The sequence below is a fragment of the Manacus vitellinus genome, unplaced genomic scaffold (genome assembly GCF_001715985.3).
Source record: "Manacus vitellinus isolate BGI_N305 unplaced genomic scaffold, ASM171598v3 scaffold_4_pilon, whole genome shotgun sequence".
Classification (NCBI taxonomy): Eukaryota; Metazoa; Chordata; class Aves; order Passeriformes; family Pipridae; genus Manacus; species Manacus vitellinus.
The window spans coordinates 21,940,673-21,968,218 of NW_021940604.1; the positions used below are offsets into that span (position 1 = coordinate 21,940,673).

Here is a 27,546-nt window from a genome sequence, read left to right on the forward strand (position 1 = left end):
TAAGCTTTAGAGGATATGAATTGTAAGACTAATGGGTGCACGCCCTCACAGTGAGTTCTCTCCTGCACTTCCGCGATGTGCTGATCATCATGGGTTTTGCAGGCACGTGCTCCTGAAGCAGATGGCTGGAATAAGACCCATGTGTCACAATTTGGCTACGAGTTGAAGCTGTTGAATTGCAGTGTTGTGCTTTCTAGCTCAGTGACCAGTGAACCAGCCTAACTGACAATGTTGATCTACTCTCAGGGGCAGGCAGGAGCAGCATTTTGGACAAAGCCAGGAGGTCCTGTTAATGGTAGAAGTGCAAGCCTGAACTCTGCAGCAGGAGAGGCTCTTAATATCATGTGCAAGCAGTAGTGGTGGGTATCAATAGCCTCTTCAGATGGTTAGGATGGAAAGACTTTCTTTCTTGCCTGGGACCTATGCTTAAGTTACATGTTTGACTAGGTTGTGACTTACAGGCATATCTATCTGAACAATATCTCAGTCATTGTCAGTTCTGGGTCAGCAACAAAAAATACCTTGTTCTGTGTGAACTAGGAGAGAAATTCTAGCAATCAATTAATTTTGCTGTTGCTGTTGCTCTCCTGTCTTGTGTGCTCTTTGTGGAAAGCAGGCATTTGTCACTGAATACCGAAGTAACACAAAAGTAGTTGTTTCTAATCAGTGGAGTAGTTTTCCTACTTGAGAACATTCATCAATACTTTATCTAAAGTTTTTACAACCACTATTTGCAATTAAAGGGAGAACAGTTCTACAGCCATAACCTCACATCTAGGGACCAAATTATTTGATATGCGGTTCAATAGGGGTTGTTTAAGGTTTAGAAGCTTTGAGACGAACGGCAAGCTACCAAAATTTGCATAGTCCTGTTAGACTCATGGCCGTTTGATATTTCAAAGACCACATTAGTAGTGTAGTATAATAGTATGACAGTAGCTTATGGTGGATAGACCCAATTAAAAATACTGTAAAAAAACTCTATTTAATGCTTTGATAGTGCTAGATAAATGATCACCCTTCATATGAAAAAGTAGTTCTTAACTGTAACCATGAAGTTAGTTCTGTTCAGTTTGCATCATCTGGACACTGTCAGATAGGTAATCGTTCATTTCTTCAGTTCAAGCAATTCTCATGAGGCCCATATAACCTATGCACTATATATAGATTTTGTAGATTTGACAGTCAGATTCTGAGCAATCCAAGCATGACTGTTAGTATTTTGAGACTGTTTTGATTTTCCTAAAATCTGACAGATGCAGTAGAGAATGAGCAGCTGTTCATACATATATAAATATGGAAATAGTACGTATGCATTTTATATATATGTAATATAATACTATATAGCAAATAAGTTATTAATATACACATAATATATAAACCTTTAACATTGATTAAGACTGTGAATTTTACAGAATTGACATTCCCAGGGATGCTGACAATATTTTGCTTTCCATTTGGACTCTCTTTCACAAGTTTTAGTGATGCCATAGTTCTTACTGGGGTCTTGAGACATGCGTGAACAACCATGTTATGACTTCTGTAGCCTTTGCCAGTAGATGAAGACTTTATGTCTCTTTTGAATTTGGGCATGGGTAGCATCTGTGGCCTATAAATTCAAGATTGTTGTTTCAAACATTGATCTTGAGTCTGTGTGTGGAGCATGAGATTACTGCTCACTATTGCAGAGGTGAATGACAAAAAACTAGTACTGTCTGCCTCAGATGGCCTCATCTCTAATGAGCTACCAGGCCTTAAAATTCCCAATTTACCTGCAGTTAACTGCACCTTTCTCCCATGTAGCAGTTCTTGCCAGACTGTACCTCTGGGCTCTCCCCCTCAGCCCCCTGCCTTAGCCCCTTTCTGCTCACCCACTCCAACTGCAAAAACCCTCTCAGGGGCCCGTCAGGTAAAGCTAGGCACAGACACTGGCTGTCATTTGCAGGCCCCATGCTGGGAAAGGGGATACATGACTAATGGGCACAAGGTTGGTAACCCAGTGTGTGTATAGTATGTAGGCGAGCCTTAGGACCTGGCTGGCTGGCTCACACTGCTAGCACATCTAATTCCAAAGTAAACTAAAGGACTTCAAATAACTTCAGTGACTTTAGTCTACCAGAAGGATACCAAACTTGCTTATCTGGTTGCTGATGAGAAACCGGCTATGTATTTTGTAACTCTGATCTACACCATGGCAGTGTGCTGAATGGAGACATGATCTAATCAGGAATAGCTGTCTAGAGAGAAATCTGGTAAGGTACCCTTTATGGTAAGTGTGGATGAGCGTAAGGATTTGGTTTCCTAGCTGGAACGTCTGGTAGCTATGAGATGCAGCTTACATGGTACATAGCTTTTTCCCTGTGATTAACAGTTTTCAAATCTTGGCTTATGCTTTAGCTAAAAGCAGGTGGTGAAAACTGTCAGGGAGAGAGGGGAAGATTGGGTGTCACTGACACTATTTCCAGGTTTTGTAATAAAGTATTTCCGGAGTTTTTGAAAAGATTGATTTTTCCTTTGGAATATTCTGTCTTTTACCAAGTCGAGTAAATTATCTAGATTTTCAAATGTTGGTTTTATAAACAATATGTTTTACTAGCAGTTAGATTATCTAATAAATTAAAAAATTCTGCTCTTTACTGAAATGTTCATGTATTCAGGTTTTGACATCTTTACATTGTTGTCTTCTACAGACGTGTTGCCTCATCAGTGGAGTTGCTACAATTTGGACTTTAGAAGCAGTCAAAACCAAGATTAGCAATGGCTGCTGTGAGGAGGAGGGACAGACTGCCTGTTTGGATGTTTCAGCCAAACATGGAGTTTAGTAGAGATTAATACACTTATCAGCAGTTTCAACATTTTCTGTTAATTTCCCTGGAACTTTTCTAGTGTTTATAAAGAGAAAAGAGATTCTGCTTAGCTCAAAAACTGGCTTGACTTTTGTAGAGATTCTTTCAGTGGACTTCTACAATGCAGACACTGTTGATCAGTGCCACAGTAGCAATGTTTGAACAGCCAGTATTAAAGCCACTTCTCTTTGACCTCCTTTGTAGGGTTCTTGGTTCACTTCTAAAGCCCTACACTGAATGGTCTAATCTTTTTACACCTCAGAACCTTTCCAGGCTCCTATTTTCATGCTGCTGCCCTTATCCACTCTCTTGTTACAAAGCTCACAGCTCGTGTGATCAGATTACATCTTCTGCAAATTGTGCTGTGTACATGTTATTTCCAGAAATTCTTGGTTTGTATCAAATAACAAAGAGTCCCAAGTATCTCAAAGATCATGCTCACCACTTCTTTTCACAAAAGGAAAATAAGAACATTTTCAAGCAATGACTTTTCTAACTCAAGTATTTTACAGCTGTCTTGAAAGGTTCTTTCCCAACAAAAACATATTTTTTGTGTGGAGAAGTGTGCTTGCTAGACATGCAGAGAAATTGGTTTTCCTTTTCCAATTTAGTACGGAGAAACAGGCAATTGCATTTGAACAGAAGATTAGCCTTAACTTAGAAAATCGAAGCATTACAAGATTTTTCTGAAATATTAATACATTAAGTATTTAGTACATACTACACAAAATCAATGTTTTTAAACAATATAATATGAATTTCTGTTTAAGCTTTGAGTAGTTTCCTGAAGATGAACAAAGTGCTGTGGTTTAGAGATTGTTTTCAAAGAAAATAGGTTTTCTTTCCCCTATATACTGGCTACTTTATACAGTGGAAAGGTTTATTGCAACATATCTGTCATTCAGTTTTCAAAATGTATCAGTGGACAGCTGTTCCTATTTGCTAGAATGTGCCAGACAGAAGAATCTCAAATCTAAGTCCTCCTTTGGCTCTTAGTCAGGGGTGGTGGTTGACAGAAATGCTTGATAAGTGTTCTTCATCTCATAAGTATGCTATATGATAGCATCTGAGTCGATCTGTGCTCATCTCAAATGTTCATAGGATAAAATAGGTGGACATGGTTGCATTTCTTTTCCCCCCCCCCTTTTTTGGGGTGCGTGTGTCCGGATATTTTGCAAATTATACTTAATCCTGTTGGTTGAATGGCTTGGAGAAGCGTGACAACCCATGTGTTTTCAGAGACCAAACTCTAGCAGCTTAAACAAAGGTCTTATTATCTATGCCTGGCTAGGCCAAAGTGGAAATACTCTCAAGACTCAGAACCAAAGCTGGATACTGGCAAGTGCTCTGGGATAATGGTGACAATGCACTAACAGTGTGGTCTGCAAGAGGTACTAACAGTATTTGCTGGGATCCAGGTCATATTGGAAGCGGTGTAAAGCAAAATCTGCATAGACAAAAATGTACTGCCTCAGAATGTGCTGGCAACCTCAGCCTGGAGGTGCCATGCCTGTTTTTGGATTAAAAACTAGAACTAGATAGAACTAGATTTAAAAGTAGATTAAAATAATCGAGAAATGACTAAATAAAAGCAGGATGAAATTGCACTTGTACTATCCATTACTTCTCTAAGGCTAAAACTTGCAGTGCAAATAACACTGAAACTTAAAGCTAGTGAATCAATTATGATTTGCAAACCAGCTGCTGAGGTTCAGACTGCACCTCTGAAATGTTGCCAACCCCCCCAGGGTGGCTTCTAGATAAAGTTGTAGCATGGACATAGCTATGGCAGCATAAGGCAATTATCACACACATCAAGGAGCTGACGATCAGCTGTTTCATCCTGAAATATTATGGTGTGAATGAAAATTAAATACATAATGCACTGGACAGTGTGTTCCCTGTAATACAATGCCCGGGAATGGGACACCACTCCTATAAAAGCTCTGTCAATAATTTTCTCATAATAGTCATAATTTTCAGCAGTACTAAGATATCTCAAAACTGAAAGGAAATGTTTTATAAAAGGTCTTACATATAGAAAGTTTGACCAGTTTATTGCAGGAAGAAAATCATACAAGTAGAAAACACCATTAAATTTAGATTTTTCTAAGGCCCCAGAAACCTTTAGCACATTCTGTGGAAATTTCCGTGCCACCATTTTGCGATACACAATATGACTGGAACTGAGTACACATACAGCTATGTATTTACTATATATACAGATATATGTTTAAGGTAGCTTGAGGCAGGAAGCTATAGCAGCTGAGCAAGAACATGAGAGTCTCAAGTTCTCAGAAATATGGAAAAATTAGCAAGCCAGAGCAGATAACTGCTGAGGTAACTATATCTTGGCTGCAAGGGCAAGACTGGAAAAAGCGTGATGACAAACTGTAGAAGACGGAGATTTATAAGTACTAATAATGATGGCTGATCTGCCAAACTGTCCATATACTTGGAGAGAAATCTCATCTGTCTTTGAAAATTACTGAAATTGCCTAGAGAGCTAATGTATACTTTAATATCATACATTGACAGCCAGACTGTAATGATCACCTCACTCAGAGCAGATGTTCTTTGAAAATCACATGCAAAGAAAATATGGTTTCAGGGATTTAGAAGTACCATCCATTGGATCATAGACTGAACCCTTTCCTCAAGAAAATGTTTTTATCCAGAGGTGAAGTTAGGTTTCTTGTTCCTATTATTTGGAGGCATTAGTAGTAGGTAGCAGCATTAGAGGTGCAGCCACAGCAGTGGTGCTGAGGCAGGAACAAACCCTGGAGAATAGATGGAAGGGACAATAAGGCAACAAGAAGTAGAAAAGAAGTGTTGAAAAGGTGCCTCAAGGAAATGGGAATAATTTGCTGCTCTATAAAAAGCAATCATCATCATTCTTTGGATGGAGCTCAGCGCCATTTAAATGGGTTTTATATGTGACAGTCTGAACTTTTTCAGCTATATTGTGACTTTTTTCTCCTCTAAATTGTGAAAGAGATTTGGAATTATCTAAGTTTCTATCTGTATAAGTCTATTCTAGCTGTGTGGGGAATCAGCTGTCCAAATCAAGGCACTAGTGAGCTCATCTCTCTATGTTTACAGGCCTGTAGTGTAAACTTCAGACATCTGTAATTATCACCTTGTCAAGAGGGACAATTGGACAGTTCAGGGCATGATCTATCTGTCTTACTTCACATAGTGGTTTAGGACAAGGTAAATCCTATATTTGTCTGTGGTTCCTCATCGAGCGAAAAAGGGATCTAGAGAAATACTGTAAATGTATATGGATTGCATACTGTATACAGGATGTTGCATCCAAATGTACAGCATACATGCAGATTCTTTACTTTCAACCTGAATTAACTACTTAAGTCTTCACTAGAAGATTGGGATGTGGGAAATGTGTGTGGCAGGACACTTTCTGTGTCACAGCATTAGCCAGTGTCTCAAGAAACTTGAAGCAGATACCGAGATCTTTGCATTTCTCTTTGTCACACATCAGAAAAACTGTCATGTATGCAACAGTACTGTCGTTACAATGCTTGCTACATTGACTCTCCATCAGCAATCCTTGCTATCAGGATCTTGGATGCAGGTAATTCCAGTAAAGATTGATTTAGGTGAATTGTGGGGAGCATTAAGATCAGAGAAAGAAGAGATCAAGCCTATTCTGAAACTGTGGAGATCCCCAATTTTTAGAGAGTGAGGGAATAAACCCTGCAACTTTCTGAGGAGGAAAAAGGAAGATTTTTGCCATCACTTAGGAGTAGGTAAAAATAGATTTGTTTAGCCATTCAATTGTAGGCATAATGAAAATAAAAAAATATAGCTAATAGTATTCATTTAGCCCTTGTTCTATAAATAAATATTTCCATATCCATCACCATGATGTAATACATCATTTGGTGGATGTCTGTCTAGTGTAAGAGAGAAAGTCAATTACAAAATGTGAAAAATGAGCAATAATAGATAAGCAATATCCACAAGCATTCTCTTACACAAAGCCATTGGATATATGGTGATTATACTGATGATACCCCATTTCATTTAAACAATTTATATTTATGTCTCATATTCCAGAACAAATTGTTGTTTGATTTTTTTTTCTACATCTTTAGAACTGGTGAAATACCGTAAAGTTGTTTCAGCTTGACCCTTCTGAGAGAGATAATTCATGTAAGTCCCAGGGTCAGAACAACTGGGACCTTATCTCATTTACACCTGTATTTTAGGCTCCTTGGAGAACTGTCATCCTTTGTAGATTAGTGTAGCCAACCTCAGTTCTGTCTCACCCATTGAGAATACAGGGGGCAATTAGTACTAAAGTAGATTTATGTAGAAGAATTCTGGTAGGTCTGAACAGAATCCAGCTTATTTATTCTTGTGGAGAATGGGACCTGTGTATTGTTTGCAAATATTTATGTAAAGTTGGAATATAGCACTATTCCAGATCATTCCCTTGTATGAGATACCATAAGAGGAATGGCACTCAAGGAAAGAACATGACAGTACTGTGAAATTATGATCAGGTAAAAGCACATTATAGAGTATATTTAATAAGAAGACAAAGTACATTCTTAGCGTTGGCAACAGCAAAATCTGTAATTTGCATTTCTTTGTTTTTAATTTAAATTACTTCCAATTTTAATAGTTTAAAGAGGAAGGCAGTAGAATCACCTTCCTTGAATGACAGGAAAGGAAAAGGTTGCTTTCCATTGAGAAATCAAGAACAATATAAAATATTGTCTGTTGATCATGGAAGAGATAAATGACCAATAAAATTAATGAAACAACTTTTCTTTGAAAAGATCAATAATGCCGTGAAGACTTTTACTTGGTTTTTTTTTGGAGAAGCTGTAGAAAAACTCTTTGTCTGGTTAAAGTCAAAGGCAGTATATCAAATATCCAAGATCTATTAAATAAATTTTCTTCATTTCATACTATTTTATATACTCTACAATGTCTAAATCTCTCAGAGCAGAGGAGGAAAAAACATTTTTCTTGTCCTGTGAAGACATAGGCTAGCAAAACCAATATCCAGGACAGAAACTAGAAGGGGATATAAATAAACAAAAACTGGACAGAAGTTCATGACCAGGCTGCTATTAAAACAAAGCAAACTGAAACTTCTCCAGTGGCAATTAAACATTGAATAATGTCTCATTATGGGGCAGATTCCCATCATCATTTGGAGAGAAGAACTGAGGACTTCTAGCAAAGAGTGGATTACACATTTGCAGTGAAGAGGTACAGTTTGGAGGGAAGGTGAGCTATGAACCTGCAAAAGAAGCTGAAAGTCCTCTTGTGCTCAGTAACTTTCTTTTATGTAGGTTTAGAGATAACCTGCCTTGCCTGGGAGAGGATAGCCTGTCAGGGATACGAATCTGAGCTCTTGCAAGCATTGATGAGCTCTTGGTGGGTCATCAGTGTAGACTCCGGAAAAGAGAGGAACAAAGGAGATATATTTTACTCTCTTCCATGTCCTGACTGGGCTTTAGCAACATCTGTAGAAGATACCAGCTACTCTGTTACACAGAGAGAGAAAAGCTGTTGGTGTGGAGGCTAATTTCTTTTTGAGTGTAGAACACAGCTGCTAAATATGAATGTACTTAAATAATCCATACATAAGCAAACCCAAGTTTAATAGAAGGCCATACTAGACTGTGCATTAAATTGCATCCCTTTCTTCAAGTTGTAGAGCTACAGAAATGCAAGTGTAGGATTCCGTACAGGTAGAATTGCAACTGGCAATATTCTCTTTGGCAGAAAAGAATCTATGACTCAAACTGAATTGCCTTTTCTAAAGGGATGCCCTGATTTACATGTTGACTTGTCCCAGGTTTTAGAAGACGGTATTATTTGACACTTAATTCCCTAAATGTAGCATCTTGTTAAGTGATATTTTGTTTTAGCAAAATATTCATAAAAAGCTAATAAGACAAAAGTATCTGCTTTAGCTTTTCTGTTTCACTCTTGATGAAGAGTCACTGGGGTGAAAGTCAGAATTAGCAAAGAACATTGTAACAGTTGCAAATGGAGCCAGGGAGAGTAAAATGACACATTATGTAGGTAAAATAGTGCTTTAGGTAGCCCATAGAAATAGGCCAAATCAACTTAATCATATTCTAGGCTGCACAAGTAATGCAATGGATAAAATAATTGCTTATATTAAGGAAGAAAGACACAATAGACCACTCCAAAATTCCATGACATTTCTATCAAGTATTTACAGAAATTATTTAAGCATAAATTGATCCATGGAGCTAATAGTCCTTATTATTTCTAACTGAAATCTCAGAAGATACTAGTATGTACAGGAATGGTTACAAGCATTTGCTAGGAAAGTGATGTCCAGTGTTCTTAAATTAGTTACCAGATTTCTTACTTGTTTTACCTTTTCCCATGAGAACTTTCAAAAACCTGTTAGAGTAAGAAATTTTACAATCATTTTCCAAGTGGGAAGGAGTTAAATTTCCAATACAGAAATTTAAAGCCTTGGGTAGTATGCTTAACAATGTGTGGCGTGGTATGTAGAGAATTTATGCAGAATTCAGACTGAAAATGAGCTGTCTGTATCCAAATCTTCTTAGGTGTTACTATGAATGGGAAACACGCAAAAAAATAGAGTTCTTAAAAGGCATAATATAACTGTGACAACTGTAAGGCTTAATTACTTTGCAAATCAGTATTTAAAGAATAGTTTGGTGTTTGGTGACTTGCTCTTTGCTTCAGAATGGACAGTTTTCACCATTGTGAAGTAGATATTCAATCCATGCCTTTGTATCTTTAGCTACAACAGATTCAGAGTTTTGCAATAGAAATAAGTAAACAGAATAACAAAGAAATAAGAACATAATTATGACAATGAGTTAGTTTTAATTCAGGATTATAGACAGAACAAAAAACTGGATACAATAAAAGTAAACTTCCATAGTTTGAATATAGTTCAATGTGTCAGCAGTGTAACATGCAGAAAACATCTGATTTCCTAAATGGGAAAGGAAGAACGAAATTTAATAGTTTATACATGAAGTACTGCCTATGTCTATAATTAGATGGAATCTCAATAAAAACATTTAAATTCTATTAGACACTTTACAGGTTATAATGTGAAATTATTTGCTTACATAAGCTGATGGAAATAGTACAGCAGGGAAAAGAATGAAATACCTAATTTGGATTTGTCCACAAAAGAGAGGCTGACTAAAAGAAAACAGTGCTACCAGAGAAACTGGAATTGAGTTCTCCCTGTGAGAAGTAATGCTGGTAATATATCATGCAGAGTATGTGCTAATTTTCTAAATGGTAGATGTTTATAGAAATGCCATTCCCAGAATAGAAACTTCCAAGTATAGAGCCTGAAGTGTTACTACTGTTCAAGCATAACCACTCTGCTGTGTTTAACACTAGGCCAAATAACTCCAAAACAAAGCTAAATAACTTACAAACTGCATGTTCATGTTCTTTTTTAATTAAATTACCTAATACATACCCTTAACACATTTAAAGCAGAAAAGACAAGTGGGTAACTACATTAAAATAGACTTGACTCCAGCTTTGCCATCAAAGGGTGTGAGAATTGCTGCCAATGATGTGTTTCCCCTTAATCAGAGGCTACTTTCCCAGGAAAGTCAAAAGTGTAATGTTTATGTGTAGCTTGGTGCAAATCCAGAGCCCTTGTCTTGCCCAGTTTCACTCCATTTGAACGAGAAGGTTGGGTGTTGCACTGGAGTGGCTGAGCCATGAACACACCACCCTTCTGTCTGGCTCTCCCCTGGGGGCAGTAATCCTTGGCAGAGGGGCAGCAAGAAACATCAGAGCATCTTTAACAGCAGCTGCTCTCTCTACTGTGAGTCTATAGGTGTAAGCTGTGCTACTGAACTTAGTAACTATTTAAACCAAGCAATATTTATCAACTAGATTATTTTGTCACAAGTGACAACAGGAATCTAGTGTGCCTGATTTAGATAGTCAAACATTAAGAACTGTTCTATTTAGTTTAAAAAAACATTATTAAAAGGATGGCCCTTAATTCTGTAGCACTAATTCTTTATTTTCACACTGATTGACTTTCTTCATCTAGGCTGTTATACCAAATGTGCAGTAGTGAGCAGCCAACATATTTTTCTTCTTGACTCTAGTGAACGAGTGCTGGGCTTGTCTTAATCTAAGAGAAACATGCATAAGCTTAATGGGATAGAAGTGAATTCTTCAGAGAATCAATTTTAAATGATTGTAACAATGATTTGGTAAGTGTCTGCTGTTTGGTGACTGCACGTTGATGCACACATTGTCATCAGTGATGATATATAATTCCTGGGGTCTTCCTGATCTCTATAGGCTTCCTTATTCCTGTTGCATCTGTGCTGTTGATATGTTTAAACTGGACATTCAACACAGCATCTTCTACCTCTGAAAACAAATTCTGGAAATAACCATCTTTTTCCTGTGGGCTGAGACTAAGTCCTAGCATAGTTTAAACTGCCCTTAGGAGGGAAGGAAGTTTATTCTTGACACCAAAAGTCAAATAAAGATGTTCATATTGTATATTTAAGGGTACTTCCAAATCTGCATCACTGCACCATAGCCAAAATACTCTTGAGTCACATTCAGCTTCTTTCCTCTCAAAAAATAAATGTGGAAGTGCATCATAGCTTTTTGGTTTAGAGTGGAAAGAATGCTGAATGGCTTTTCTCACATTAAAAAAAATCAGGATGAAATACAGAGTTTAAAGTGAACACAAATTCTTTCAGAAATAGTAAATATCTGGAAATTTCTTTCCACTGAATCCATCCTGTTGAGTGTACACTGCACAACAAAAACTTACTGTGTTTTCTGACTTAAGCAATTTACTAATGAGGTGGTTGAGAAGAGAAGCAGTAAAAATAGTTCTTGTAAAGCCGATGGAATAGTACAAATATTTTGCTAATCACAGAACAGTGTTGTGAGTCTATTCTACAGTAAAATGATTTTCAAATGTTTATATTTTCTTTTGATGAGTATCTAGTAATACCCCTCTTCTCTCATTGATGGACAGACAAGGAAATGTTATCAGAACCACATTTTAATTAACGTAAAGTTAGTGTTTGACAACAAGTTTTGTCCCTGCTGTGCACTGCAGTAACTGACAATGGTAGAAGTACTGTGAGGCTGGGAGTTTAGTCTCCAAGATATATATGGCAATGTGTACTTCAAGTTTTTTTGCATGCCAGATTTGCCATCTTTCAAATAGACTGGTGCAGATTATTTACATAAATGCAATATAAATTAGATTGAGCAACTAATCTAGCTTGTTGTTTGTGGGTTTTTTGTAATTTTTTTTGTATTCATCATCTATTTTGACTTTTTTATTCAGGGTAGATCTGTTTCCCAGATGGTCCACAAAAAAATACCACTGTGACTGAGGGTAGAGCACTGTATCTCAGAGGATGAATAAACAGTGGGAAAAGAGAAGGGAGGAAATCTTTTGCAGTGACAGTGCCACAGAGATGTTGTGTCATAAGGCTACAGCCAGAGCAACAGTGGTATGCGATCTAGTTCATTGCCTTTGTGGAAGAATATTTCTTCAGTTCAGCTACTGACATGATATTATGAGTGCTTTTCATACTGGTGAGATCTTAAAACTTGTGCAGAGGAAATAGAAAATGTAAAAATAATTTTTTACTATGAGCTGCAAACTGAAAAAAAAAAGAAAAAAACTGTGGAGAAATTTTACAGAAATATTTTAAGAAAGACTGGAACATTTTCATGTTGTGTCTTGCTCAGGTTTTTGTGAAGATAGTTTTAGGCTCATTTGACTTCTGGCATTCATTAAGTGTCTCTATACTGGAGCAGTAACCTATAAAGTCTTCTTGACTTCTATATTTGACACTCCTGGCAAGAGTGACAAAATGTACTTGCCAAATAATTATCTCCCATGGCAAGTCACTGAAGAGATGGAAAAACACTGAGAGAAATTATCATACCTTTTAGGACAGTCATCATATTCACAGAACATTTTAAAAAATTGCAAAAAGCATGTGTTTTTAAAAAAAAAAACCCTGTAAAATATGTTATTGAAAATTACTGTTTGCAACAATATATGTTGTGTAATCTAATGTGTGTATGGGAAGATGACTGGCATATAAAATACCATTGTCAAAAATTGTCCTTTTTGAGATCAGTCTGGGAAAATAAATTGCAGACTTTGTTTTTTTTGATGAATTTCAATAGTACTTATTACTCCCACAATGGTATTTTCTTACCATTTTGATGCATGAGCAACAGTATTTCTTTATTCAGGGAAATCTAACTTTTTAAATGGAGTTTGATGAGGTTAATAAAATGATTACAGTACATATTTGTCTGCAATAGAGAGATTTAAGCTTTTAAGGGCTTTCTTATCAGTTTGGTGTTCTTAAATTCAGGATTTTGGAAAAGAGCTAATAATTTACAGTAGATATCAAGGACAGCATAGACTTTAACCTATGCCTCAGGGTCAGTGAAGTGTATGACCTGTATGGGTTCTGCTGTGACCTGCTGCCCCAGCACAGCCTCTGTGGGGGCTGCTCCAGGCTGCCCAACCCAGACCTGCTCTGCTCCCCCAGCACCGCATCCTCCCGTGAGGACGAGAAGCTGCTCAGCCACCACATAAGCAAGGGCCAAGAAGCTGCCCCAGGGTTTTAAGACTGGGGAAGAGCATCAACATGGCCACAAGAAGTCTGAGAGAAAACTCATGCACCCAAAGGTTGGAAGGGAGGGATCACAGGCTAGCCATAGAGAAGGCAGCAGCTCTATGTTCTTCCTCACTCAGCACTCTCTACTGCCTCAACCTCTGTTCCAGCAAACCTCTGTCTACCATGAGGCTGGATCTGTGTCTTTGTCCCTTTTCAATCTTCAGCTGTTCTGGAAAGCAAAGTTCCATGTACCTGTAGTATTTTTCCATTCCATGTATCATCCTCCCTACATGCTTTCTATATGTTGTCACTGACGGTCTGATTAATTCCTTTTTGGTAACCTTGCAAGTTAAGGAGTTTCTTGACCTTTCTAGAAGAAGAACTCTTCCTACCCAGAGAAGATAGTCAGCAGCTCCTATGATTGGGCTTTTCAATCTAGCATCAGTGGGGGTGCTGTTACAACACTGCTGTAGTCAGCAATGAACTTTGCCTTCATGGCAAAACAGGGCTTTCAGGATATTTTCTGTGTGTTTTGTGTATGTATATATACAGAGAGAAGCTTAGCCAGCCCAGTGTGGAATTTTACTGGAGAGAGCAGTAAATACTTTCTACAGGCAGGGGAGCAGCCCATTAGTGTGGTGTGGAATGTCTTCAGACACTGATGCTTCCAAATACTTTGCTAACTTCACATTAGGCCTTATTCTCCCCTATTCCTGCTCCCCTGCCTGCTCCTTGGCTCTTTTGTTGAGCAGTCAGACGTTAAGAACTGCAGTGCAATCCATCCTGTAAAATTCTGCAGCACTAGGGTGATTTTGCTGTAAAAACACGTTTTCCTGTTGTTAAATGAAGTCATATGCAGCATAAATTATGTCTATTACTGTCTATCTGGCATTCTGTCTAACTTTTTGTGTTTGCTTAGCATTGGTACTGGAAATTAGGGCAAAAAATAATGGTACAGAGTGGATTTCTTTGTTGGAACTGAATAAGATTTTCATAACACTGGAAAGGGAAGAATGTTTTTACAATAATCAGTTATATCTAGTGCTAAGTTAAACGCTTGAAAGATAGGTGAAATATGGCATGACACTTTATTCATTTCTTTAAAATGAATCCTTTACTGCTTTTTATAGTCGTGGAAACAAAGAAAGGACATAAAGAAAAGGAAAGGGTAATGAATTGTAATTTGTATGGCTGTAGAAAGTAACTGGAGGGGGATAACTGATAATTCTGTAAAATGAAGTGATAAAAGACAAGGAAGATTTATTCAAGGTTGCACAAGGGTGTTTTGTAAGTTAGTAATAGTTTTACATTTGAAAAGGGGACATCGAGATTAGATTTAATGAGAAACTTTCTGACAGAAAGATTTGGCAGTGGAGCAGTCTGTCAAAATGGTTACTGAAGTATGATCACAAGAAGTGTTCAGGAAGAGTTAAGATAAAACTCTCAAGGGAGTAGTTAGAGCAGAGATTAATTAGACCTGCTCCAAATCATAGCCCTGGTGATACTCTTAGGATTTGAGTTTTTAAAAATCAATGTAGTCCACTGCTTCGTGCCATCTTCTCAGTCTGTATCCTTACAAGTTGTTATCTCCCTTCAAGCCTCTCCAACAAAAAAGGATATAAATATATTTTTCCTACTCACTCTTACTGGGCAGAAGAGAAATGATGAACCTGATATTTCTTGTATTGCAAGAACTAATTGGGAAACTCAAGAAGTATGTATGGTTTGCAATTACTTCCTTCTTCCTCTGTCTGGGAAATATCAATTGGGCTATCTGACATTGCAATTTTCTGATGCATAATGACAGATGTTGCAAATACTGGGGAACCTGGTTCCGTGGGTAGTAGAAGACGTAACTGCACAGCTTCTAGGGGTTTAATTTACCAATTTTCTAGAGGTCTTCTTGTCCTGATTTCAGGCATTCTGCATACTGCAACAATAGCCCAAGTTGTTGAATTTGGTTGTGCTTTGTTATTTTTAAAATGAGCTTGTGTCTTTTGATGGGAACAGCTAAAATGAAACTAGAGAAGAGGAACTAAAAAAAATGTTGTTGACCATATTTGTCTGCATCAATAGGGTGACAAAGGTTACATTTTAAAATAACCTTTGCTTTTTTGTGGTCCAAGATAGCCTAAAAGCCTTTCAGAGCCGTTTCAGCCTTGCTCTGGTTTATGGATAGCTACTTAGTCTGCAAGAAGCTGTTCTCTTGAGAGGGGATTGGTAGATTTGAGGGTTACTGCGGTTACATTCTGTTTCTCTTGACCATATCTCTCAGTTTCATTCTGAAAGAGCAGCACGGCACCTGTGTGAGGATTGCCTTGAGGTATCCTCAAGAGGGAAGTGGAGCCAGCTTTTGAACTGCCATGGTGGGTTTAGCAATTCAACCCACTCCTCAGACTGCTGTGGAACAGTCAATAGAGCTTTTGTTAAGGGAAGGGGGGATAAAGAGCACTGCATCAGAACAACAACAATGTCAAATGTCATTGGAAGAACGGGATAGGCAACTGGGTTTACATTAACCAAGGAAATATATAAAAATCACAAGGTAAAAGGCAAAGGAGAATGAGGATGGTGAATGGAGGTGTGTTATACAAGGGAACTGTTTAATTGGAAAGGTTAATTGGACATTAGGACAATGTATCCAGTAAATTCTATTTAAATACTCTGCTTAAAGATAATTTAGAAATTAATTAGAAATTGCGATGGTAGATGATTTAAAAGTCCTAGACTATGTACTGTTGAAATCTTTATTATGGGAATTCCAGGCTAGATTAGATACCTTTTGGAGAGGAGCATTGAGAGACCACATTTGTTACAGAGATTGGAATTGTTTTGACTTTTCCCACAAGACACTTCAAGGTAACAGGGTTTTAGATATCATTTCCTATGACTTCAGCAGAGATAGCCTCTGGTCACTTAAAAAAAAATCTGCTTTTTGTTTCATACAATTAAGGCCTACTGCATATGCAGCAAGGATGTATATATAGAAGCTCATTGAATGCTTCTTCAAATTATTGCAATTGATTAGCCTTCAGGAAATAGAAAAGGGAGGAGAAACCAAAGCTATTTTGGTTTTTTATGAATAGATGTTGTACTAATTATATGCACAATTTAAACATTTAATTCAGGAAAATACTCCTTATGCTTAAATTATCAGAAACTTTCTAGAATTTGCAGACAGTGATACTAGAGTTCATTGCAAGCCTTTGAAATTCAGAATACATGTGCAATTTTTATACTAAGATTTACTTGCATCTCAAGCACGTCTTAAAAGCTGTTTAAAATGCCGTAAGTCAGGCTACACATAAAACATTCTTTTAGCCTGTTTGCTTTTTGATACAATCTTTAACGGATAACTGCACACCCTGTTTAAGCCAAAACCCAACCCATTTCACAGCTATGTTTTGGTACAAAACATTTCACATTGTTCAGATTCTATCTTCTTCTGCTGCTTGTGTCTACATGTATTCTCTCTTTGTCTTTTGGAGGCAATAAAGAGAGATGGTAGATGGAATACAATTACAGAGATACAAATAGATTAAATGAGGGGCATAATGTGTTTATTTTGTTTTATTTCATGCACATATCTCTAACCCTAAGAACCTGAAGTTGTAACATTTTGTTTTTTCTAACCATTCAAGTAATCTCAGGCCCTATTTTAAGGGATGTGCTACAGAGAATTGGAGGTAGGAAGGTTGCTTCAAACTAAGTGCTTAAGTTCAGAATTGTTTCATTTTAAATGGTCTTCTCTCTATGACTAAACACATGACTGAGAGCAGCATTTATTTCCTGGCAATAGATTACTGTGGATCTTTTTCTCATCTTTGGTCTCTTGTAGGGCTTAATTAATATTGAAGCAGCACTATACAACAAAACACTAGACACCCTAATGATGTCTTCATTTACTGATCTTACAAAACAATTATGTTGATTTTTTTTTCCATGTATAGAGGGCTTTTCTTCAGTAAAATTTTTTCTTTCCCTTTACAGATTTCAAGCATGTGTTTATTTTGCATCTGTCTTTCAAGCTATGTCATGTGGTATCCATTACTTAGCATCTGTGTTCATGGCTGTTACTCCCAACTTTGTATGTGGGTTCCCTGGAAATGTGAGTAATATTCTTTTCCACAACTCCTCTGCATCAAGTATACAGGACATCTGGACACTATGGACATCAACAGAAAATTATGTTGTAGTCCAGCTGGAAAATGGAGAAATTTGGGAAATTAATCAATGCAGCAGATCCAAACGAGAAGTCAGTTTGGATCTGACATATGAATACAAAGGCAACAAGTCTGTATTTTCATGTTCCGATGGATTTCTCTATGATGATACAAAGTGGAAGAGCACTGTTGTTACGCAGTGGGATCTGGTCTGTGACCGAGAATGGCTTGCAAAATTAATCCAGCCTACATTCATGCTTGGAGTCTTGATTGGAGCAGTGATTTTTGGTGACATCGCTGACAGGTAAAGTGCTATCCTTTGACAACTGTAGCTTCAGACTGCAGTAACTCCATGTGTTTTTGTTGTTTTCACTCACAATTACTCATAATTATGTGCTCAAAATTCAGGAAGTTTGGGTATTGCTTTATTCACAGATCTGTTTAACTCAATATCTTTTTCCAATAGCAAGTACTAATTTTAAAATGTCTTTGCAAGTAATTTCCTTTTAGAATTTTTTTTTGTACTTTATGTCATCCATTGTTCTAGGCCTTAATCTCTGAAATTCCCCTGGGCAGCTAGTATTTGCCTTTAGGTTACTTATTTGTTTATTTATTTATTTATTTTTAACAGAAATAGCAATAGCTCATTGTAATAGCAATGGTAAAACCTGGGAGTAGATTTTCACCTCATTTTTCACGAGGAGAGATTCCTGGTGGAAATATTGATTTTTAATTTGTAATATGATAAATGACAGAACGCCTTCTAGAAGATTAAGTGTAATGTATTTTGAAATCATGTTTCCTAACCTCTGTCATGAGTACAGCTCAGCGGGGCTGATGCAAAGGCTTCAAGGGTTTGATCAAGCCCCATGTTCTTAAAATAAACACCCATATGCTATTTTTCCTTGCTCTCCAATTTTAGTTTTTCTCTGAAAAATTAGCTTAAACTTCAGTCTCTTGAGGGTTAGTCCAGATAGGAGAAAAAATGGGTGTGAGTGAGCTGTGCTGTAGTTTCACTTATTTAATCGCATGTATAAAGTTTGAGCACAAGGAGAGTCAGTCCATGGAGGGACTCATCCCAAGCAATCTCATGCTTACGGTGCCAAGGCTGTCCTTCAGCCCATTCCTGTCCAATGCTTCCTCCCTGGATGTTATCTCAGATCACGCACTGAGATCCAACATAAGAGCTGGACTCAGAAGCAATGAGATTCAGGATGAATGTCTGTATCCTCCTATTTCTGTTGGTTTTCTCTCTCAACACAAACAGTCTTATTCCTGCCTCAGGAGAACACTCAGCCATGCCCCTTTATCCATATGACAGTCAAATATCCAAGCTACATTTGTACTTGGTTTTGTCTCAGGCAGTTTATGTACCTGTGTTTTGCTTTGAAGGCTGGTTTAGAGTTATTTTTCTCTTTCTGTAAAGGAGCCTGTTGACTGACATTTCTGTTAGGTCGAGGATGACATTTTATCCTACATCTAACAGTATAAGCAGAACAAGGAGATCAGGCGTGTTTTTTCTGATTTTCCTTCATTAGCACAACACTATGGTGTGATAGTTACAACATGGGAATGCAAAAGTAATGATGACTTTTTTTTAATTTGGCTTTTAGAACACATGGAATCAATCTGCCTCCCAATCCAAGGCTTTGTAAAACCATATTTAATACAAAACCAGAATATAAAGCCAACATTTGTTTTGTGTCCCTTTAAATCATTCATAACTTTTAAAATTAATACTCAGACATGATTTATAAGGTTAGGATCATATTGTTCTCATTTCCATTAATTCAAGCCATGGACAGCTAGTTAAGACAATACACACATTCTGAGTTGCAGATTTACAACTGTAGATTTTACAGCTGAAAGTTATTATTTTCTGACACATCCTGGCTTGGTGGGAAATAAGATTGTGTATTCCTCCCATTACCAATTAACAGATTTCCCAACAGAAGAGCTCTGATAGCTAAGACTCATTAGGATCTTTTCTGGCAGGAATCAAAGATAAAATGTGCATGACTCCAGGTCAAGGTTGGAGAAGAATAGGAGGAATTTTAATGGAGCACCAAATACTCACAGAAAAATAAAATTACAAAGGAGTCCACACCCCTGAAAGTCCTCAACCTCTCTGTCTAAAAGTAATATCTCCATTTGCGAAAAGCTCTTTGCAATGGAGTAGATAGTAAGAGCCCAAGAAAATATTATCAGGGAAGAAAAATGATTCCACACATTTTGTATTACAAAGCATTTGTAGATAGAATGTAATTAATCTCCAATAGAGTCTTTAGCATGTGCTCACTTGTTTAGGGACAACTGGCTCTACTCTGGATATTTTCTCCCCGAGATACAGGAAGAAAAAAAAAACCAAATAGAAGTTCTTTTTTACTAAATGCCCTTCTTTTACACTGGAAACTACTATATGTTGATAGGAAGCTATTATTTGACATTTTTTTTGCCATTAGTATACTATATTCTTGGATTTCTGTATTTGTATATGCATGCATGTGTGCTGTGATGCAATCAGAAAATTCAGGGGAACTGTGTGCTTGCCATTTATTAGAGAATTCAATTTTAAATAACTGTACAAAGATATGTTACAGAAGCCTTTCATTACTATCCAAATTGGTTGTTACTTTGGCAAGAGATGGCATGTTATGACAGCTAACTTTTGTTAGAAATTATTAACAAAAGGCTACTTAATATAAAATATCTGAAAAAGTGATTTATGTCCTCATAAAGAAGACTGAGTAAATCTGCAGATCAGTTATGCAGAAGTTCAACTTGAAACTGGAGGTGAACATATGTAATGCTCACTGCACATTCCGTTCATAGGAGCTTCCTTTTCCTTGGAAGTTGGAATTATTGAAAAATTAATACAGGTAACTAAACCAGAGTTTCTGTGGCGAGTTGTTAAACTTCCATCTAGGCTCTCTGGAGTTGCAGGTGTATTTTAATAGAATGTTTGTGGTTATTCATAATTTTATTACTGCTGTGATTTTCAGGCTGGGAAGACAGCGTGTTATATGGTTCACAAGTGCTGGTCAGTTTGTATTTGGCATTGCAGTGGCCTTCACATTTGACTACTACAGTTTTGTGACTGTGCGCTTTCTCCTTGCTATGGTAAGAAGGGATGATCACCCTGGCTCTTTTTACGTGTCATTTCCTACCCCTTATCAGGAAAACCTCCCTTTTGTTATTATTTCCTCCCCTACTTCATTATTCTAAAGCCCCATCTGTTGCACTTATTTCAGCAGAGCAGGGAGAGTCTGAATATTCTTGGACCACAGCAGTTTTCCTCTTTGAATTAATAGAAAGCGTCTGTATGAAGCAGTGTTTGGTACTTCCTCCATCCCAACCTCTGCTGGACTGGTAATTAAATACCAAGTGTGAGCAGCAAACTCTGGATTCTGCATTGCAGCTGCAGTTGCATTTCTCCTCATTGTTAGAAATGGAGTATAGTTTTTCTTAACCTGGCAAATCTATAATAAGTATTATTTTTATCTCTACCATTTTGAATGATGGAGGAGAGATGCACATTTTCTCTTCTATGCATCTCTTTGGTCTTTTAAGCTGTATGTGGAATACTAAATACATAGGTAGATATGTTTAACAGCTAGATGTTTTATGCTGTACTTAAGAGTATTTCAGTATATATGTTTATGCATACCTACACACATACTTTTATATATGTGTGTGGTATGTATTCCATATCTGATATATATTAAATATTTATACATATTAAACAATTTTAAATAACTGTTTTACAGCCAAAAATGTACTATTTGTAGCTTTTCACCACATGATGCATACAGAAATCAGAATGCCATCACACAAAAAAAAATGATGTAACTTATTTAATGTGGGTTAGATATTTTGAAAATAGTCACATAATTTATTTTATTCCTGCTGACAGCACATTAGTCAAGACAGAACCTTGCACCTGGAGCTCCCTTTGCCTGATTAGAGCTTAGAAGAATTTCCTAGCAGGAAAAATGACATAATTTTAGCCTTGAACAGTGAGATCTAAAGAAGTCCCTCTACTCACTTCCTTGGCTGTTGATGCCAGGGACGGTGGTAGTTTAGAAAAGCAAAAAGCTCAGACCAGACCAATGCTGCAGGTTTTAACTGGCCACTGGGACTGATTTGCAAGATGCAGGCCTAAAGCTCTAGGCCCTGTGCTACTGAGATCAGCACAACTTTCCTGTCAGCTTCAGTGGGTTCAGAATCAGAGATTATTAACTTTCATATTTTCAACCAGAAAACTGATTAATCAAAACAATATACTGAAATATTTTCTAGTCTATATTTTCTAGCTGTGTTTGGAAATGTTTTGAGATACCATGAATTTGATGTTGCTAGAGAAATTGAAATATATATATATATTCAATAATATATATATATTCAATAAAAAAATACTATCATGCAGAACATGCCAGTAATTGCATTCACTGCATAACATATGAGAACCTGTAATCATATATATATATATATATATATATGTATATATTATATATATATAATTTTTAAAAATTTGATTTTAAGAGATCATTTACAAGGGTGTGGAAGGTAACTCTCAGTAAATTTGCAGTTCCTTGACATGCAGGTCATTAATAGTTTACTTAAAAGCCAAGGTCAAGTGGATTTTCAGAAGTGAGGATTACTTCAGGGGACCTCATTTTCCTGAGCATCCAGTTTGTGATGTCATTAAGGGACCTGATTTTTGGAGGGAAAGGGCTTAATGACATCATCAAATTAGGTTCCTTTTCAGGTATCTCTTGCTGGCTGTCCCCCACTACAGAGAAGCATCCAAATTCACTTCATATTTTCAAACACAGTGTCTGGGCAGTCTGAAGGTTTGAGCAAACTTTTCCTCCAGCTGATTAGTTTTCAGGGTTGCCTTTTTTCTGTCAGTGTGAGACAGGCCAGCACTGTGGCAATTAAGCATACACAAATGTGGAACACTGCTACTCTTTGTTTTTACTGCCGGTGCACAAGGAGAGCACATACAAAACTCACTGGTTTTTTTCTTTTTTTTCTCCCACACCCCCAGGTTTCAAGTGGCTATCTGGTTGTGGCTTTTGTTTATGTGACTGAATTTGTTGGCATTAAAGCACGAACCTGGGCTTCTATGCATGTCCATGCTTTTTTTGCTATGGGAATTATGATTGTGGCACTCGTGGGATTTCTGGTTCGGACCTGGTGGGTCTATCAGATATTTCTCTCCATAGCAACTGTTCCCTTTGTCTTGTGCTGCTGGATGCTCCCAGAAACACCTTTTTGGCTCCTGTCAGAGGAAAGATATGAAGATGCACAAAAAGTGATTAATACAATGGCAAGATGGAATAAAGTAAACACTCCCTGCAAAGTTTCTGAACTGTGCTCAGTCCAACAAGATGATCCAGTCAGTGGCAGAATGGATGAAAATGACATGTCCTCAACAAAGAAGCACAACATCTTAGACCTGTTCTGTAACTGGCAAATTGCAAGAAGGACCATCACGGTCTGGCTGATTTGGTTCACTGGGAGCTTAGGGTACTACGTCTTCTCCCTCAGTTCTGTCAGTCTAGGAGGCAACGAGTATTTAAATCTCTTTCTCATAGGTAAATATTTTTGTACTTTATTCTGTTAATGACAGAACTGGAACATAACATTTAGAAATGTCTATAGATTTGACAGCCAATTTTTTACTTTGGTCATTCAATTATGAGCCTTGTTCAAAAAGTTTCTTGCTAACTCTTCATAAAGTTGACTAACATAGGAATATCATTCACTCCAAATCTGTTTCCAAAAAAAAAGAGAATTTAAAATTTGATGGTGTACAAAATTCTTCTCTATCTGTCTTTCTGATTGTAAAACCACATTCTGCTTGTCTCCTCTTTGCCCTGCAAGCATGTAGCAGATCCACACAAACACCAGGGGAAACAGATGAGCAACACAAAATTTGCACTGCACTGTTAAAGGCACAAACTAGGAAAATGGGAGAAAAAAATCATTCTTTTTATCCCTTACAGTCATGATATATTGAGTTTGTCTGTGTAAGAAACAGATTCATAATTCTCACATGTATGACTAATTTTAGTTTTCTCAAAAGTATATTTTTTACGAAGTTGTAATATTATTTTATCATTCTGAGTATAATCTTTCTCTGGTATGTAAGTTGTTTGTTGTTTACAAAGGCAGTTAAGTGCATTCTAGGCCTGATTCAAAGTTTGTTAAGATCAGTGGAAATACTCCATTGACTTCAGAGGACTCTAGATCAGACAGGTAGCTCTGAGCCAGCAAAGAATTAAATCATGTGCTTTGCTTTGTGCAACTGAGTACTCTCGGTGAAGTGAATGTGACTGATAGTGTACATAAGCACACAGAAGGACTGGGGCTCTCATGAATTCAGTTTGTTTTGTCATGTATTACAGTGTATTGTTAGACTGATGTGTTGAAGAGTGGAAGCTAGTATTGCACAGATAACTAAAATGTTAGGTTGGAGTACACCGTATCCACCTCTTCTAAAATTACTTTAGCAGACTAACAAACACAATAATTGCACAAGCCCAAAAGATTGTTTCCTGATATTACAGGTGTAATGACATGCCATATACACTTAATGAAGGAATGCAGCATGTTCGTTCAGGGCTGTATCTTATGTTATTCCTTGATTTTACATTGGACATAGTAGCATTCTTCATGAGCAAATTGGTTTAAAACGTGTCCAAAGTGGCTTAGGCTCAATATCATTTGTCTTGGGGCAGATCATATTTATACAGTATTTATGAACAGTCCTCACCAAATGCCAGTTCCTTCCTGCAGAAGTTTTTCTCCAGAAAGAGACATTAGAAAGAGACAATCTGTGTTAAGAGTGGGATGTTGTAAGCAGCTGCCCTCTTTTTTTATAGAGAAGAGAGTAAGCTGGAACTGTACTCTGTATTTGTGAAGTTAACTCAAAAAACTGGACTTGGAGAGACCTTGCTTGCCATTTACTTTGGGATGATTTTGAGCTGAAGCTGGGGGAGGCACCTGTGCCTTCAATTCTGTGTCCAGGTGGAAGCTAGAAAGTCCTGAGAGGTGTGTCAGTATGACACTAACAATATTCCTTGTGGGCATACTTGAGCTGTTGTGAAAATACTTGAAGGAGAAGAGCAGCAAATGTACAGCTTTAAGACAAAAGTGCCAGTATCCTAAAAGCAGAACTGTGGCCTTGATGTTTTCTGTAATTTTCCATCCCAAGAAGAACTGGAGCTGCTCTGCTCTGTGAAACCTGTTTCCCTTGTCCTCCTCCACTCTCATTACCATATTTAAGGCCATTTTCTGCCTCCTGTCACCATTTCTGTTACCAAATGAATTAGCCCAACACACTGGTTTATCTCTAGATTTTACATATTTATTATCCCCTAGATTAAATTAATCCTCATAAAGAGGAAGTTAGAGTTATAACATGAATATGTGTAATCATGACTTAAAACAATTTCATACTGACAGGTGCTGTGGAGTTGCCTTGCTATATCATTGCTTGCGTTGCGATGGACAAACTGGGAAGGAGAAACACACTCATTCCGTTCCTTATTTTAAGTGCACTGATCTGTGTTTTAATTATGTTCATACCTCAGGTTAGTCACGTATTGTTGAAAGTGTTCCTATGGCAGAAATTGATTTTAAAGGCTCTTAAGCCAGTAGATGCAGCTGCTCTCTCTAAACCATATAGTTGATCAAAGGCTGATTTTAAATTGCAGCTGCCAGTCAAAGGTAGATTTCTGCATTTTCAGTACAGGTTTCACTGTCACTGCTGGAGTCACATGTAAAATGTTCCCAGGACTTCAGTGAACCAGGACTGGTAAAGAGTGATATGGACATTAGTAACTTACTGAGCAATTTTTAAAAAGCAAGCAATAAGCATTGCTTATTAAGGTTCACAACTTTTGAAGAATTTCAATTATGTTTGAAAGTGTTATTTTCTCGTGATATATTTATTTGTGCTCTCTTTTAATAGGACTTCAGTATATTAATTATTTTAGCAAATATGGCTGGAAAATTTTCAATAGGTGTGGCATTTGGCCTTATATATCTCTACACAGCAGAACTGTACCCAACAATTGTAAGGTAAGAACTTTCACCAGTTATGTATTTTTCATTAATTGGATGTTATTTCATTCCCTTTGTTATTGTTCTGCACCTGATCCAGCAGCTCTTGGCATCAGTGGAGGTGATCTCAAAGACTTGGGATGGGATGAGTTCAGAGTTGTCTGGTGTTTGGCTGTATCACAGTTTTTTATTCATTTTTTTATTCATTTTCCATTCCATGTGCATTGATTGGTTCCATTGGGGAACTGGAAGAATACTCAATACTTTCTTAAACATTTTTCATGCCTTTCTTAAAAGTCCTGGTTATTCATCCTGGGATCTGTGCTGAATGATGGTTATATTTTTAATCTTAATTACAAAAGCAGCTGAATTTCACTACAACATAAATTTACCTTGGCATAGTGACAGCTTCCTAGTATAATTGCTTAAAGACACAAATCCTACTGATGTTTTAAGTGTCTGTGCATTTCTAATTGTTTCCTTTATCTGCTAGAATTCTTAATCAAATTTTTTTAAGTCTAGATCACTTGCTGTTGGAAGTGGAAGCATGATGTGCCGTGTAGGAAGTGTGGTTGCTCCTTTCTGTGTATATCTGAGAAGTGTTTGGATTTTCATGCCACTTGTAAGTATTTATTTCTATGGTGAATGTTTCTGGTTTTGAAAAGGTGTATGTGTTACTTGTTTTCTCTTTACTAACTTGCCAAGTATGTTTTTCACATGACAAAGGAACCAAAGGCTGAACGTTTATTTTGAAAAGAAAATTAAGTAAGCCATTCTTGTTCAAAATTTTAAGTCCCAAAGATTAGTTGCTTCATATTGTTAAAAATATGCAGCTAAAGCAAAAGGGAGACTTTGAATCACTGAAATATTCTGAAATGTTTTTGTGATGGGAGACAGAAAAATATTTATGCACTGAATCCTAGAATAAAATTGATAAAAATACTTTCAGTTAAAGTATTCTGCATCTACCGTGTAACATTTAGGAAGTGTCATAGTCCATACTTTCTTGCAGGCCTAGCAGTTTTTGACCATGCTCCTGACTTATTCTCACCCTTCTTCAAAGGCATAGTTCTTCCATTCTTGAACTCACCACAGGTGGCTGGTTTTTCTTACACTAAGCCTTAATATTTTCCACAGCTTCCCTGGGACATTACATCTTTGGAATAGCCTTCCAAAAGATCAAGAATGTTTTGTGCTTACTACACCTGGTCTTCAAACCTGCCCCAAAGGTCCCTCTCTGTTCATTTACAAGAACTGAACAAAACAATTAATGAGACAGAAAAAAAGAAGGAAATGGTATATTGATGAGGTTCATGGTGGCTTTGACTAGCAACAGAACCTTGTATTCATTAAGCACACCTTACTTTTTAGGTAACTCCAGGTCATGTTTTCATTAGGTTTTGTCTTCTACCACCAGTTGCCCCAGAAAAGAGAGGTGGAACCATTCCTTTGTGGACTTTGGGCATTTTGTCTGCATTATGTAGCAGATCCATTTTTGACAAAATATTTTAAGTATTTCCTGCTTACAGATGAATCACATTTCTTCGTTGCATTTCTGTTATGAAGCATTTGCTGCTTGAAAGTCCTGCAGCTACTCAATCCCTTTTTTCCCTTGAAGGATAAATTATGCCTATATATGTCAAACCAGAAGGAATTACAAAGTTTATATTAAAATTTTAAGTAAAGAAGAATTTATTATTGATTTAAAATAGTTTGAATTCTTTCAAAAACCCCTTAGGATTCACTGTTACTAGCACACTGATGTTTTATGTAGATGATACATATCCAAAGATGGAAATGTAATGAGAT

The 27,546-nt window shown here is 37.1% G+C and overlaps 1 protein-coding gene across 7 annotated transcripts in view; it reads left to right on the forward strand.

Moving 5' to 3' along the window:
* The first annotated feature begins 237 nt into the window (after positions 1-237).
* LOC103761275 (D-aspartate oxidase) overlaps positions 238-27,546 on the forward strand; it is a 50,745-nt gene continuing 23,436 nt past the window's right edge. The window contains exons 1-7 of one of the 7 annotated variants that reach the window (XM_029962678.1): positions 247-359; positions 17,492-17,968; positions 20,667-20,784; positions 22,715-23,264; positions 25,138-25,265; positions 25,646-25,755; positions 26,260-26,359. In XM_029962678.1, the coding sequence (XP_029818538.1) occupies positions 17,532-17,968; positions 20,667-20,784; positions 22,715-23,264; positions 25,138-25,265; positions 25,646-25,755; positions 26,260-26,359 (1,443 nt within the window). In that variant the 5' untranslated portion in view covers positions 247-359; positions 17,492-17,531. Of the gene's footprint in view, positions 360-11,076; positions 11,096-12,213; positions 12,371-12,436; positions 12,456-17,491; positions 17,969-20,666; positions 20,785-20,915; positions 21,034-22,714; positions 23,265-25,137; positions 25,266-25,645; positions 25,756-26,259; positions 26,360-27,546 lie in introns of those variants that run through there. The other 6 variants (XM_029962675.1, XM_029962676.1, XM_018077977.2 and 3 more) reach the window with 6 other exon arrangements.